At 34.3% G+C, this 15,454-nt stretch overlaps 1 protein-coding gene across 1 annotated transcript; it reads left to right on the plus strand.

Moving 5' to 3' along the window:
* The first annotated feature begins 8,720 nt into the window (after positions 1-8,720).
* On the plus strand, positions 8,721-10,983 carry LOC131863295 (laccase-4-like). Its single transcript, XM_059215092.1, has 6 exons — positions 8,721-8,828; positions 8,934-9,085; positions 9,192-9,436; positions 9,539-9,667; positions 9,773-10,744; positions 10,850-10,983. Exons 1-6 carry the CDS (start codon positions 8,721-8,723, stop codon positions 10,981-10,983), a joined length of 1,740 nt encoding a protein of 579 aa, XP_059071075.1.
* The last annotated feature ends 4,471 nt before the right edge of the window (positions 10,984-15,454 follow it).

A 15,454-nucleotide genomic window follows, 5' to 3' on the forward strand; every position in this document is an offset into this window, starting at 1 on the left:
GATTCCTTCCCACCACAATAAGGTTTAGTGTTGACCTATTTTAGAACTCTCTCTTGGCCGATTTAGAAGATTATGTTTCCCTGAGACAATATATATATGTATATATATGTATATATATACATATATATGTATATATATACATATATATGTATATATATACATATATATGTATATATATACATATATATGTATATATATATACATAGATATACATATATATACATACATATATATATATGTATCTATACATGTATATATACATGTATACATGTATACATATATACATGTGTAAATGTATATATACATGTATAGATATATGTATACATGTATACATGTATATATACATGTATAGATACATATATATATATATACATATATACATATATATATATACATGTATATATGTATACATGTATATATGTAGATATATATACATGTATATATATACATGTATATACATGTATATATAGACATGTATATACATGTATATATATACATGTATATACATATATACATGTATATATATATACATATATACATGTATATATGTATTTATATAAAAGAAAGATCTAAATGAATTTATATAGAAAAAGTGTCGCATTTCTATTGAATGCGATATTGGAAAGGAAAGATCTGATTTTTGGCAATATGTGAGAGTGCATTGGTACTGAGCTACCAGAAGTAGTCTGGTGTTTCAGATTGAGATTCAATGGTGGATTCTTTCTTTTCATTTTTTGTTTCTTCAGTAGTCGACCTTTTTTCTGGGCAATGAGCCCTCTTGAAGTGAGTATTCTAACAATGAGAAACCCTTTGTAAAAATTACCTTAACTGGTGTCACCTAAACCAATATTTTATATTGAGAACTAACATTCTCTGTGATTTTTCGCTTTCTGGGTTTTCCACATCATATCTAGTGTTCATTGTGTGATTTGTTGTATGTTTATGTTTTCATGCTATATCTATCTTAATTAATTCTATTGGTTACTCCAGATGTGCAAAAGGGTTACATGAAATTGATTTATGTTTTTCAACTAATTCAAGCCCCTCTCAGTTGCCTGGATATTTAACAATATTAACCACCTTGGTTAACTTGTTTTTGTCTATGTGGGTGATTATATTTTTCAACCTATCCTTTCTTCATTATTTGATATGTTTTAATGATGATAGTTAGGTATTTTTCCCCCTTGGTGCTCACTAGCTAACTATTTCCAGTTGGATTGTGGGTGATATTAGTACCCAGTTTCTTGGTTTTTAGATTTCCTTATTTCAAATAGCGCTTTTAAGGGCTTCAATTGAGACTATGTTGTTGGGTGGTCAATTGTGGGGTAGGCATTTCTTTGTTATTTTATGTGTGGGCTCCATCATGGCGGGGGACATACATCAATAGGAGTCCATTTCCTCTGATGACATTCATGGTGGGGTTTTTAGGGCTTTGATTATGACTGTTGTTGGGGTAGGCATTTCTTTTTTATTTTATATGTGGGATCCATAATAGGAGGAGAGACATCAATAGGAGCGCATTTCCTCTGACGAAATGCACATAAAAGAGAAAAATTTGTGGATTTTTACTTAATGTGGGGTTACACCCTTTTTAGAGAATCCTCATGGCTTTGATCCAAAGGTAACAAAGATTTTTGGTAGATAATGGATGCACTTTATTTTTTTGAAATGACAATAAAAGCTCAGATTTCACAAAGGAGTTGATTGTGGAGCTTATTGGGCTGCCTATGGAAGGAACAAACAATTTCAAGGGCAAAATCTTCTGAGTCCATGGTGAAAACCTTTCTAAAATATGGAGAGGGGTTGAATCTTGTCAACAATTCAAACATTTCTTACCAAGTAGACACCCTTAAACCCCTTTGGGTGGGTGTGGCTAAGGTCCTTATACAATATTTTACCTTAGATGGGTGGTTTACCAAAATCTATGGTGGTCATTTTTCTCGGCTTAAACACTTTAGAAATAAGTTCTTCATTTGTTTCCATTCTATCTCTTATCATCCTTGGAAGCCAATATTAAAGAACATAATAAGAAGCAAAGAAACCCTAATCTTCATGAGGGCTCGATCCTTCTAATTATGGAACAATTCAATGCCCTCCCATTTTCCTCTAAGTGAAAATATCAAGGTTATCCCCCTTTGCACTCGGTGAATAGGTGTCAAAGGAGGGTATGTAGAGAAATATAGGGGAATGTGATGATGATTCAGAGGATGAGGACTAGCAAACAAAGGATGAAACTTCCTCAAAGTAAAACAAGAATAATGTGTCAGAGGAGAAGAAAAAGAGAATCTCATTAAATTCAGTATAAAAAGAAAGATTTGTTAAATTAAATAATTTTACATGCATGATTCTCCTAGATGACTTGATGAGGAGTTAGATGCTGAGGAGGTTGACAAGAACCAAAATTTGGAAGGGGAGAATTTTTTGGGCGAAAGGGAGAATGTGATGGGTGGAGGAGAAGGCTTCTTGGGAGTTCCCCTTCCCCTTGATCTTTTAATTATGCTAATCAAGAGAGAATTAATAATCCTCCCTTTCCTAGGGATCTTTAAAAATAGTCCCCTTTCCTTGGAAGTGACCCTGGGAATCTAGCTATTTTTTGGGTATTAATAGGGATGCCATAGTAGACTAGTTTAGGATTTCCTAAGAGCCTTTTTTAGAAATCAATCAAGTTAATATCAACATCCAATCCATTAAAAGAAAAGTGGTTATTTTGGAGCAAGGTGATGGTCGATATTCGTTTAGGGATCCTGTTGACAATGTGATCTCTTATGAGGAAAAAGACAAAATGCTCTCTATCTTAGAAAACATGACCAAATATGTTGCTCACTTGAAGACTATGAAGGTAGACTTGGGCTATTGAAGCCAAGATGAAGAGAATTAATTATAACCTCACTAATCTATTAGCATGAGCCTTAAAACCATTCACAGCAATGTAGAAGGGGATAAAACTTTTGTGAATCAGTGGTAGACTATGTAGGCTTTGAAGTTTGGGGGCAACATTTCAATTAATATCAACCTAGTCGAGAAGAGTAACTAGAATAAGGATGATAGTGTAGGTCCATCATCTCAAACCCATGGACATCTCAAGAACGCTAGGGAGCTAAAGCAGACATAGAATTGCAAGATCTGATGAACATTACCCAAAATATGGAACAAATGAAAGTTGAGTTTGCTAAAGCCCTGAAGAATTTGTGTTAGGTTTTATATTTTCTTTTGTTGGCCTACTATTTTAGGGTTCTGTATTCTAGGTAATTTTTGTGTTGTTGTTTGGCTATGTGTTTTCTATTTGCAGCTCTTTGTACTCAGGGTTTTCAGATCCCTTCAAAACCATTTTTTCCTTAATAATAAACCATACCCAATTTGAAATTCTGTTTAGTAAGTTGGCATGCATCAAGTAGGATTAGAGGAAGTTCATTTGTGTCAAGAAGAAGACCTATAGGTAGCCAATATGACATATAGAAACAAGGGTTGAAGAGGAAGAAGACAAAGAGGCTTTGAGCTCGATATTACAGACATAGTTAGAGGTTTAATATGGAAAATGGACACATTGGAGATGTCTCAGAGAAGAGGAGCCCATATAGAGGACGTCAATGAAAATGTCAAAGAGTATACTGTTGAAGGGGGAGATAATGTGAATCAACTCAGGCTTGATCAAAGAGAGGAGATATTCATCAAGGCCATCACCTGGATTAATTTGAAGCTACAATTTAATCCTTCAAATTTTGAAGGAGGTTTAAATGAAAAGGAATTGCTAGATTAAGGAATTTATTGAATGTATGAAGCCTCCATTGTACTTCGGAATCTTCTTCAAATGCTCTTAGATATTTATCATGTTTAAAAAAGAGAATGTAGAGGAGAGTATTTACTACCGTTGAGATGAAAATATCTTGTGTAGGAAACCAACCTTCGATACATCACTTAATTTTCACTCTCGTGAGCCAAGAAGATTGATATGGAAGAAAGGAAACAAACTAAACTATGTCTATAAACATAAAATACTACATAAGAAAGGAATATCAAATAGTCAAAATATTTTGATTATAGAAAAAGAAATCTCTATAAATGCATACTTTACCCATGAACTGGTGAAGCCTTAGCCTTGGATACCAATGTGCCAGAGGGACATCTACACATTGCGGTGTCATATGTAGAAACAAAAAATAGAAAAGCACCAAAAGTCACACCAAAAAGAATCTCATGCACTATGAAACTATTCATCACCAACACACACTCATATAGGGCAACATGTTGGGGTTGTATAGGGGTTTGCCTTATTCAAACCCCTGTTTCTATGTTTATACCTCCATAGACAACTAGATACATAGATTGGATAAAATAAAAGATTAGATTGTGCAATAGAAACAAACTCTTCTTAATGGAGGAAACCCACTATTATTTGAGATAAAATGTTAATTTGATTAATTCAAATAGATAATAAATACATTTAGAGACTAGTGACATGATGTTATATTGAAAAAAAATACATACAAGAGATAAGAGAGAAAGGAAAACATTACATAGGAAAGACCCCTCTCTTGAAATAATGGCACGATTGTAAGCAAGATAATAATTGTTTTTTATTTTCATGAGTGCAGATTTTGGTAGAGTTTTATTACTAGTGTGAGAGATAGATATCCGAGAGTGTGAATGTTGCAAAATGAAAGAGAAAGAAGAGTTTTTCTGCTCAAAATGAGTGGGAATAGCCATTTTGAATGTGCCCAAAAGAAGGGACATGCATCAAAAGAGGCTCGATGTAGAATATATCCAATTTAAATCTAAAATCATTTCGGGACGTTTGTGCGCTACATACATGTATGCTCACCACTCTCCCATTTGACCAAATCAATCCCACATTTGGATTAGGGGTTGCTAATGCTTCATCTTTAAAATCCATGATGCTGGAATGATAGTATCTTGATTATTATTTTTTATTATAAACACACCGAGCCTATTGCATAAGTGTCATTAATGCACTAGGTGTAGTTTACGACACTAAATTTTTCCCCCACTTTGTAGGACTACTCAACTCAAGGGAACAAGTGCACTAAACTAACTTAGAAATTTGTGTTCATAGAACTCATGCAGTGTATTAAATGCATTAATTACTTTAAAAAGGGATATTGTAGAGGCCACCAAGGTCAACAAGGAAAATACGAATGGTGACCCCAGTGCCCAACAAAAAAATATAGTGTTTGACATGAATATTCAAGTACCATAAAATCAAAAAAAAATTTAGCGCCAAAAATAAGGAAGCTCTTTGGCAAGAAGAATTATCAAGCTACATATTTTGTCACAATATTCATGTAAAAGGGTAATATATTGTAATAATGAAATAGGTATAATGATCAGATACTTATTCTTCAAAATGTTTTATGTTATCTTCTGTGATATACTCTTATTTGACCTACTATTAATACCACACTATATTTGTATTAGATATTTTAATTTCATGTAATTTTTCCTCTTCTTATTGCCTTTCTTCTACTTTTCCTTCTCCTTCTCATTGACCTTCTTCTTCTAATTTTACTTAGATTTTTGTCGTTCCTTTCCTTTTGTGTCTTGTTCCTCTTCTTGTTCTTGTCCCTCTTCACGGGTGATCCCACAATACTTCTTGAGTCCCCTCCCTTTTGTATGTTTAACCCTATTTGACCCATTACTTGTAATCAATCTAAGAAACATCTATGTGGGTATTAATTTATGATTTATAACTTATTGTAGTTATTTTTAATCCCCTCATATATTAAAAAATATCAAATTTCCATAAAATTTAAGTATGAGAGCTCTCTACTTGATTTCCTCGGTGTTTTCTATGTTTGCCAAATTCATATAGTTTCAAAGTTTCAGTTTATGTCACATCTTTCTCGTCAATCCTAACCTCCTAATACATCACCTTTAAAAAAAATTGAGTCTTTCAAGTTGGACCATTGGACATTCCCATCCCAAATACCATTTACCTGTTAAAATTGATATCCTAATCCCTTGTCCTCTGAACATTTTCTAAGTCTATTTCTTCAACCTTTAGACTTGGCCTTCCCTTCATACCTTCCTCAATCCTCTAAAATATTCAAAGGCCCTTTTAATAACTTTTAAAGTTGGACTTTTAAGATTCCCTCGGTCCCCATGCTTCCTTCTAGGAGTTTAACTTTCCTATATGCTTATCAACTTGTCAGGATTTCGTCCATCCACCTACTTTAAGGGATGTTTACCTCAATACTCTCAATATGCAAACACAAACAATGAAGAAGTGTCTCATGCATCAAGTTAAAATGTTTACAAAATATTTGACATGAAAGAGAGAAAAAAGCAAGTATTGGTTTTGGACAATATGAAGGTTTAAGAACCTTATAAATCCTCAACATGATTCTGTGAGGGGAAATGCTCTAAACTGAAGATGATGTGAATAGGTATTATCGATTTCATGTAGGCTTTGAAACACTTTGAATCACCATTTAAAATCAAATAAAGATGCATAGGCAAAAGAATTACAAGGTGTATGAGTTTTCAAACCATTCAAAAGTGTGGTCCATATTTCAAAAGCTCACTATTGTGCCAACAATATGACATGGTTCATAATAGGAAAAAAGATCTAACATATCAAGTAAGCGTAGCTAAAATAATTATTTTAATTATAGAAAGAGATATAATGAATAATAGCATGCTAAATATCTCTAATAAATGTCGCCTATCCTTTTGCAATGCTCGTGATTCCATTAGTGGTTGATAAGCCCCTACAATCACCAAATTTAATTTTGCAAGTGCCACAAAGGTATATATTTTAGCCAAAATGACGTATATTTAAGAAGTAAAAATGAATGAAATGGGTTTTTTTTCCCTAATTATTTTTGTGGTTACTATCATAGATCATGATAAACTTAAGACAATATCTAGATTCTATTTGCAATATATTTTCTAGGTTTCCTCACTTCATTTCATGCTAGACCTATAGGAGTGATGAATGAAATTACTAAAACGTTTTTCACAATTTTTTGAATGTGACTGTTAAATAATAGTTAATTGTGAGTGGGACATCACAATTTTCCTTGAATATTTAACAATTTCCTAGTACCAAGTCTCCCAAGAGTTGCTAAACGCTAATAAATGATAGATCTAATGATATATCTATATGAACTAGTAGTTCATTTAAATAATTGGTCACTAAACCAATTCTAAGGTATAGTAATTTTTTTTAGTGTTATAGAGAATTGAACATATAAATTGTAAATGAATGGATGCACTTTATATTAGTATAGTAAAGATTTAATAATGCACATTTTTGTAGTTGTATATCTCCATTATTTTATGTCAAGACTCATAGAAGTATTATAATTGCATTTTTAATCATCTGCTCTAGCCACATGTATTGATACAAAAGAAACACTGGTTGTGTGACAACATATAATACACTAGAATCTTTTTCAATTATCATTTTTTATTTATTAAATCCCTATCTCACTAGAACATGAGATGGGTTAGGATAAGGGCTTTGAATGTATATTATGATTAACATTGATCACAACTAGATCGACTAATATGTGAAAAATGAGGAGAATGAAATCGATTGCAAACCAATTTATTTAGCCACTTGGCCCTGATTCTGACTTGTTACTCACAAAACAAGACCTCATGGCACACCCACAAACATGAACATTGAACATTATAGTAAATTTAATTTGTGACATATAAACACTAATTACATGTGTATTCAAATTACTAACGTAGAAGGTAGCCTAGGAATCATAACTTTGGGTGAGGAGGTTAGACTGAATGTCGCAGGCATGGGAGAAACACAAGGGAAATCTATATGCGAAAACAAACACTCTCAAATCACTTATTAACATAACTATGGTTTTCCAATGAAGGGACCACACATGCACAAATATAGGACCTAATTCAAATGAATGAGGATTAGACCAACCTCCAAAACGGGGCTCAGTAATTTCCATTGGGAAATTAGGGTGTGGTGTGTGATTAACAATGAGCTAAAAATATATATAGGAGCTATATCGTCACATCCATGAGCAAGATCGGATGCTTGAAGTTGATTGGCATCATGTAGATATGACAATCATAAATGAAGATTGAGAAAACATCAGAGTGTTTTTAGGAGTGGTCTCGTTTGATTTATGTTTACTGAAATTCTAATCATGCAATCATTTCATGTGATCCTAGAAGCTAAAAGGAGTTAAAGTTTCGTAGTCCCGCATGGGTAAACGATGTTGCTTCGAAGACCGGGAGTGGAGGCTTAGACCAGTCTGGAACGAACGGATGTGAACCCAGTAACTCAAAAATTCCCAATAACAAAAATATGAGCAGTGGTTGGTATACCAAAATAGGTTTACATTTCATGGATTTTAATGACAATGGAAAAGATGGTGTATTCATCGGGCGAATCGTTTACTTGGTTGCCACTCCGGATAGAAAGCCCCACCTTATCTCCATAACAAACAAAAACGACGAAGAGTACATGTGAATCATTAAAAGTCAAGAAAATGAAATAGATTAATACAGTTGCTAACAATACTTGTTCATGTCGATTTATACTCGTGTTAAAATATCAGTATTGCCTACCAACCTACCCAACAACAGCTGATTTAATTCGTGTATCTATATATACAAACACAAAGAAACAGATTTTCACATCTCAGTTCAGAAACAATTTGGCATTTTAGCCTGTTTAAGTTGTGATCAGACTCTGAAAGAGGAAGTATTGTACGATTCTAGCAATGCAGACATTTTATGGCCGCCTCGTGCTGCCACTTTTGGCATTGTGGTTCACTATTCAATTTGTTTCAGCGAAACATGCTGTGATCACACGGCGCTACAATTTCACTGTGGGTTATATAATTCTATGGAATGAGTTGAATGTTTTATTGTTTAGGAAAGTATTAAATTTTTACAGATAGCCGTGATTGATTCTTTGTTCTAAATATCCACAGATCCAAATGACGAATGTGACTCGTCTTTGCACCACGAAAGCTCTCTTGACTGTCAACGGGCAATATCCGGGGCCTCCAGTAGTTGCTCGAGAAGGAGATCGCGTGGTTATCAAAGTAACAAATAATGTTAAAAACAATATTAGCATACATTGGTATCTCTTCTGCTCCCGCTACTCAGTTATTTACTTAATAAAAATAATATTATATGCTGATGTCCCTTTAGTGGGTGCACCTAATGAATTCCTATGAATCGCTCAGGCATGGAATTCGGCAGCTTAGATCTGGATGGGCGGATGGTCCTGCTTATGTCACTCAGTGTCCAATTCAAACCGGGCAAAGTTATGTGTACAAGTTTATTGTCAAAAGGCAGAGAGGAACACTGTGGTGGCATGCCCACATCTCATGGTTGCGAGCAAGCATACATGGGCCCATTATCATCTATCCCAAGAAGAATGCTTCTTACCCATTCCCTCGCCCACACCAGGAAGTGCCTATTGTTTTCGGTATGCCCTTCAGTACTCGTTGATAATGTGTTGCCATTGTACGTACATAGTCCTAAATTTACAATGAAAATACTGCTGTTGATAATGTGTTGCAAATTGCAGGGGAGTGGTGGAATGCAGACACTGAGACTGTTATCAATCAAGCAATGCAAAGTGGTGCGCAAGCTAATGTGTCAGATGCATATACCATCAACGGGCTCCCTGGACTTATGTATAACTGCTCTACCAACGGTGAGGGCGGGGTGTTAAAATGGATGAAACATAACTAGACTGGTCGCTATTGTTCATTTGTTTAAATGTAAATGTAACAAAGGTTTCCTGTGTTGTGTAATGCAGATACATTCAGGCTCAATGTGAACCCTGGGAAAACTTACCTACTGCGTATAGTTAATGCTGCACTCAATAGTGACCTGTTTTTCGCAATAGCCAACCACACATTGACTGTGGTAGAAGCGGATGCTGTGTATGTCAAGCCTTTTCAAACCAATGTTATTCTCATCACTCCCGGTCAGACTACCAACGTCCTCTTGACAGCTATGTCTCAGCCACCCAATGCCACATTCCTCATGTTAGCAGGCCCATTCGCTACGGGAACAGCAGCTTTTGATAACTCAACCAGTGCTGGAATTTTAGAGTATGTAACTTCCAATGCGACAGCAGTTAATTCATCCTCATCCTCTCTTCCTATGATGAAACCGACGCTTCCAGCCCCCAACGATACCTCCTTTGCCGCCAATTTTAGCCAAAAGATGAGAAGCTTGGGCAATCCGAAATTTCCTGCAGCAGCTGTCCCTCAGAAGATGGATAAACAGTTCCTATTCACAGTCGGGTTGGGGCTAAATCCGTGTCCCCAAGGACAGACATGTCAAGGCCCCAACGGTACCAAATTTGCAGCCTCCATTAACAACATATCCTTCATTCTTCCCACCACCGCTCTTCTTCAAGCATACTACTTTAATCAGTCCAATGGAGTTTACAATACCACTTTCCCTGACAATCCGCCATTTCCTTTCAACTACACCGGCACGCCGCCTAACAACACACAGACCCTCAACGACACCAGAGTCGAAGTGCTTCCCTTTAACACTAGCGTACAGCTAGTTCTGCAGGACACCAGCATTGCGACCTTCGAGAGCCATCCTCTGCATCTGCACGGCTTCAACTTCTTCATAGTGGGTCAGGGTATGGGAAACTACAATGCAAGCACTGACCCATCTAACTTTAATCTGGTGGATCCTCCGGAGAGAAACACAGTTGGAGTTCCCAGTGGAGGTTGGGTGGCTCTCAGATTCCTAGCTGATAATCCAGGTATTAATATCATTACGTAATGTTAGCTTCAATCGCTCATCTGGTTCAAAGATTTGTGCTTCTTTCGTATAAACATATATCCGATTGTATGTATGTTTTTTGCAGGAGTGTGGTTCATGCATTGTCATCTCGAGCTGCATACCAGCTGGGGATTGAAGATGGCGTGGGTTGTTTTAAATGGAAATGGTGGCAGATCTCAATCTCTTCTTCCTCCTCCCAAAGATCTTCCCCCCTGTTGATCATTCATCCTTCAATTAGACTATTCAATTTGTGCTTCCTAAAATCTGACTGCATCCAATCGTGTGCTGGTCCAAAGTAGTTTGCAAACGATCGATAAAGAGAAACATATCAGTATATTTGTGTATCAATAAGTATGCTTTGGAATATATCAGTGATGAGACCTTGGTTGAATTACTATGACAGAGACATCTCCACATGGACCTTTCAAAAGTGAAAGTGCGAAGGTAGAATTAAAATTACAAGTTTTGCAGAGAATTTCTAACAGTAAGATTCACATTTCCTTGTAATATACTTATTTATTGTTGTTTTATATGGTTGAGATTTTCAGCAGTATATTTCTTCATTCGAATACTTAATTGAAAATAATGTTGTTCTGTGACAGATAATTTAATCTTAAATATTATCTTCATTTTTCAACATCTAAATAGTCAATTAATAAATAAGAAAAAATGTATAATGAATCATTAGAAAAATTACAATTTTGTTATTGACAATTTAGTCTATTTTGAAATATAGTAAGATTTATAAGAAACTTTTAAAAACACATTGATATCTATCGTTTGTAACCTTTTTCTCATGATTTCTGTCAGATTGTTATCTGATACTACCTCATTTTGTACTAGGACTAGCACTTTTCTGAATTAGTTTTTAAGTGCATTATAAAAAGTTAAATTTAATTAAATAATTGGATTAAGGCATACTTATAGATATGTAAATGAAAGATCTGTCTTTGTTTTATTTAATCTCAATTATAATACCACTTCTCCTCCTTCTATGCATAGAATCTATCTAGATTTGCATCAACATATTTGATGTGATTAATGATGACTCATATCTTCAATACTAAATATGAAATATATGGAAATTATTCAATTCATTGTGAAAAAATATATTTTCTCAATAATCTCTCTATATTTGAACATTTATTCATTCCCTTAATTAGAGCTTCTATCAAACGGAGGGGGTGGGGGCTTTGTGGTGTAGAGCTCCGAGATGGGCATTCATTATGTCGAATCTCTTCTAGATAAAAACTACATTCTTGGAATTTAGTTTCTCCCCCCCACACATGCACATAATTGCACTTGCTTGTATTGATATGCTACATGCATATGATTTAATTTGTTTTTATAATTTAACTCAATTCCTATATAATTTGAATTGTAATCTTATAAGTACCATTGAAACTTTAATATGTTTTCAGTATATGATACATAATGCACGTGTGACATATAAATGATTTAACAACAATATAACACAAATATAGCTAGCTACAACATATAATTGATGTATATCATTGTTAAGGTGTATACCTATTGATATCAATTGATATTCATATGGTTTTCATTTATCACATAAAACTTTATAGACATTTTTATTGTCAGTGCACATACCACTATTACAGCCGCGTCAATTGATATTGACTTATTTCATGGAATCGATGATGACTTACATCTTCAGTATTGAATATTTAATGTATGGGAATTATTCAGTTCATTGCGAAATAATCTATACTACCAATAATGTGGCTATGTTTTCATATTTTGTTTCTCTTAATTAAAGCTTCATAAAGTGGAGGGGGTTTGGGGCTTTGTGGTGTGGAGTTTTGAGATGGGGTTTGGCTCTATAGAATCTCTTCTAGTTAAGAAAACATATTATTGGAATAAATGCACACACACACACAAATAACTACTTGCTTGTATTGAAATTCTACATACATATAATTTAAATCAATTCATACATAATATGAATTATAATCCAAGGACCATTGAAATTGAAATATGCTTTCACTACATAATAAATAAAGCATATGTTACATATAAATGTTTTAACAATTATATCAAACACAAATTGATGCAGGGGCATCTGGGAGGGGGCACAAATAGCTTGCACCAAACCTCAATTTTGAAATATTAAAATGAGGATTTTCATTTCTTATCTTTATTTTGATAAATTTTAGCTTATAAGTTTGTAAGTGTTTTATTTGAGTAATTAAATTCTTTGAAGAAAATTAACAACAATAACAAAGCTAAGGAGAGTCAAATATGAGGTGAAATGAACAAACAATAAGAAATATTGTCCAAGTAAGTTTAAAGTGATAGGTAGTTTAAATAAAATAATTGAAACATATTGCAGGCATATCAATCAGTGTGGGATGGAGGCGTGGCGAAGAGGTGTCTGGGGTAAATGAAGAGTTTGGATGTTAAACAAAAAAAAACTAGAATAAGAATGAAGGCGTGGGGCCACATGTGGATTTGAAAAGATGGGAAATAATTATTATGTAAAATAAAACAAAATAGAAATCCGAAAAAGAAGAGAGGGTGCGCCAAAATGATTGAGAAAAACTGAAAGGTGAAAAGGGATTTATGAGTAAGGAAAAATAATAACATTGTTTGGGAAGATCAACATATTTTTAATTACAAAGGGAAGGAGAGTGTGTAGAGTAGAAGACATCAAACCTATGAGATTCAAAAACAAAGGGATAGCTAGAAAAGTGTGTGGAGGAAATAAAGAATAGATGATAAGAAATTGATGCCCAGTGCATGAATACAGACAGGGTAGAGATCATGGAAAAGGATATGAAGCATGGACAAGGAAAACCAGAAATAGATGAGCCTGCTAGGGTTGTGTGGTAAATGGATTGAGAAGATAGATGTAGTAGTGATTTAGAACAAAGCATGTAAGAGACACGACTTGTTAACAAAGACAAAGTGAAAAAAGGAAAAAAATAGAGATTCATTTCTACATCTGTAACTATTTTTCTCCTAGTCAATAATGTTTGTAATTTTCATTTAAAATTTTGTGTTGATTATTAATTAATTTTTTTTTTTGACACTATAGTGATATTGGATAGAGCCCTAATTACCCATTACTATTTTGTTTTGTACTCGTGGTCCCTTTAGTTGATCTTTCGTATTGGATTTGATCACTTCCCCATCTCTCTTGCTTGATTGTCTTGGAAGGAAATTCTTTTTTCCTTTCACTTTGAGAAAATGTGGCTCAAGCAACCTAACCTGTTCTATAGAATTAGAAAATGATGGAATGTCAGGACTAACAATACGACTATGTTTTGAGTTTCTAAAAAAATGAGATTGGTCAAAGCTAAGGTTATTATTTTGAATGATACTTGTTTTGTTCATATCTTTTCTGAGAAGAAAATCATTTAAAGGGATCTCAAGGTTGTGTAAGATTCCATTCAAAAAAGATGGTTAAAGTTGCAGTATCCTAGACTAGAAAAATTCCTTGCTGGCTTGTCTCCATAACCTCATTTCAAAGGAGGAAGAATTATGCTAACAAATATAGAGAGATCTCTATAGTTGCGATGCGAGGATAAGAATAGTATATTTTTTCATCTTTCCACTCTTAAAAATAAGGCTTCTAATTGGATCTCGTCCACCAATGAGAACTGTGCGCTATTGGATTTGGAAAAGCACATTAATGTGGCAGTTGCTAGTTTTTTCTCCAATCGCCTCTTTGAGGAAGGATTGCCTCTGAGTGGTGATGTGGAGAATTTTTTTGGATGTTATACCTAATGTTATTAAAGATGATACTAATAGAATTCTCAATTCCATCCCCTTTGATGATAAAATTAAAAATATGGTGTTCTCTTTTGAATATAACAAGGCTTGGGTCCAGATGCTTTTCCTTTTTTCTACTTCCAATGTTTCTGGGAGATTGTGGAAAAAGATATTTATGATCCAGGTAAGGAATTTTTTGGTTGTAGAAGGATTCTCAAGGAACTCAATGCCGATTTAATTGTTCTTGTCCCTAGTTTCATGGGGGCTAATTATTTTGATACTTTCAGATAGACTAGTCTCTACAACTCTATTTATAAAATATTTTTCAAAATTATGGCTTTAAGATTGTAGCTGGTCCTCTCAATGATTATTTCTCCTAAGAAAAATGGTTTTTTTTCATAGGAGGAAAATTATTGATTCTATTGCAATTTTTTACGAGAACAGTCACTCATTGAGATGCAAAACGAGAGTAGGGATTCTCCTCAAGCTTGATCTTATGAAGGCTTATGACCGTGTGAGTTGGGGTTTTCTTATTAAAGTTCTTAAAGATTTTGGTTTTAGAGATATTCTTTTGGAGATTTCTTGGCAATTTGTTTCGCTTCCTACCTTTTAGGTGGTGATTAATTACTCCCCCTCTAGTTTATTCAATAGTTATAAGGGTATCGAATAGGGGGATCTAATTTCCTCTTTTCTCTTTATTATTATGGTTGAAGCCTTGAGCTGTTTCATTTTTAAAGTTGTAGTTGTTGGTTTGCTTAGAGGTTTATCCCCCTCCTCTTCTAATCTGGTTTGTTCACACCAACAAAGGGATGCTGTAGACAGATACAACAAAGCACAACAACAGAAAAGCCACAAACATCTGAGAAGGTTTGTACATTACTTCTCTTGTGGCACAAGAGGCTACAAGACACAGGGCACCCAAAATGAAACAATCATGAGCCAAACACAAAAGAGC

Source organism: Cryptomeria japonica, unplaced genomic scaffold (assembly GCF_030272615.1).
Source record: "Cryptomeria japonica unplaced genomic scaffold, Sugi_1.0 HiC_scaffold_59, whole genome shotgun sequence".
Taxonomy (NCBI): domain Eukaryota; kingdom Viridiplantae; phylum Streptophyta; class Pinopsida; order Cupressales; family Cupressaceae; genus Cryptomeria; species Cryptomeria japonica.

Excerpts from the sequence above, each read along its gene's own strand:
- LOC131863295 (XM_059215092.1), top strand. The coding sequence starts at position 8,721 with ATGCAGACATTTTATGGCCGCCTCGTGCTGCCACTTTTGGCATTGTGG. Across the intron at positions 9,086-9,191 it reads AACAATATTAGCATACATTG|GCATGGAATTCGGCAGCTTA; the intron begins GTATCTCTTCTG and ends TGAATCGCTCAG. Across the intron at positions 10,745-10,849 it reads ATTCCTAGCTGATAATCCAG|GAGTGTGGTTCATGCATTGT; the intron begins GTATTAATATCA and ends TGTTTTTTGCAG.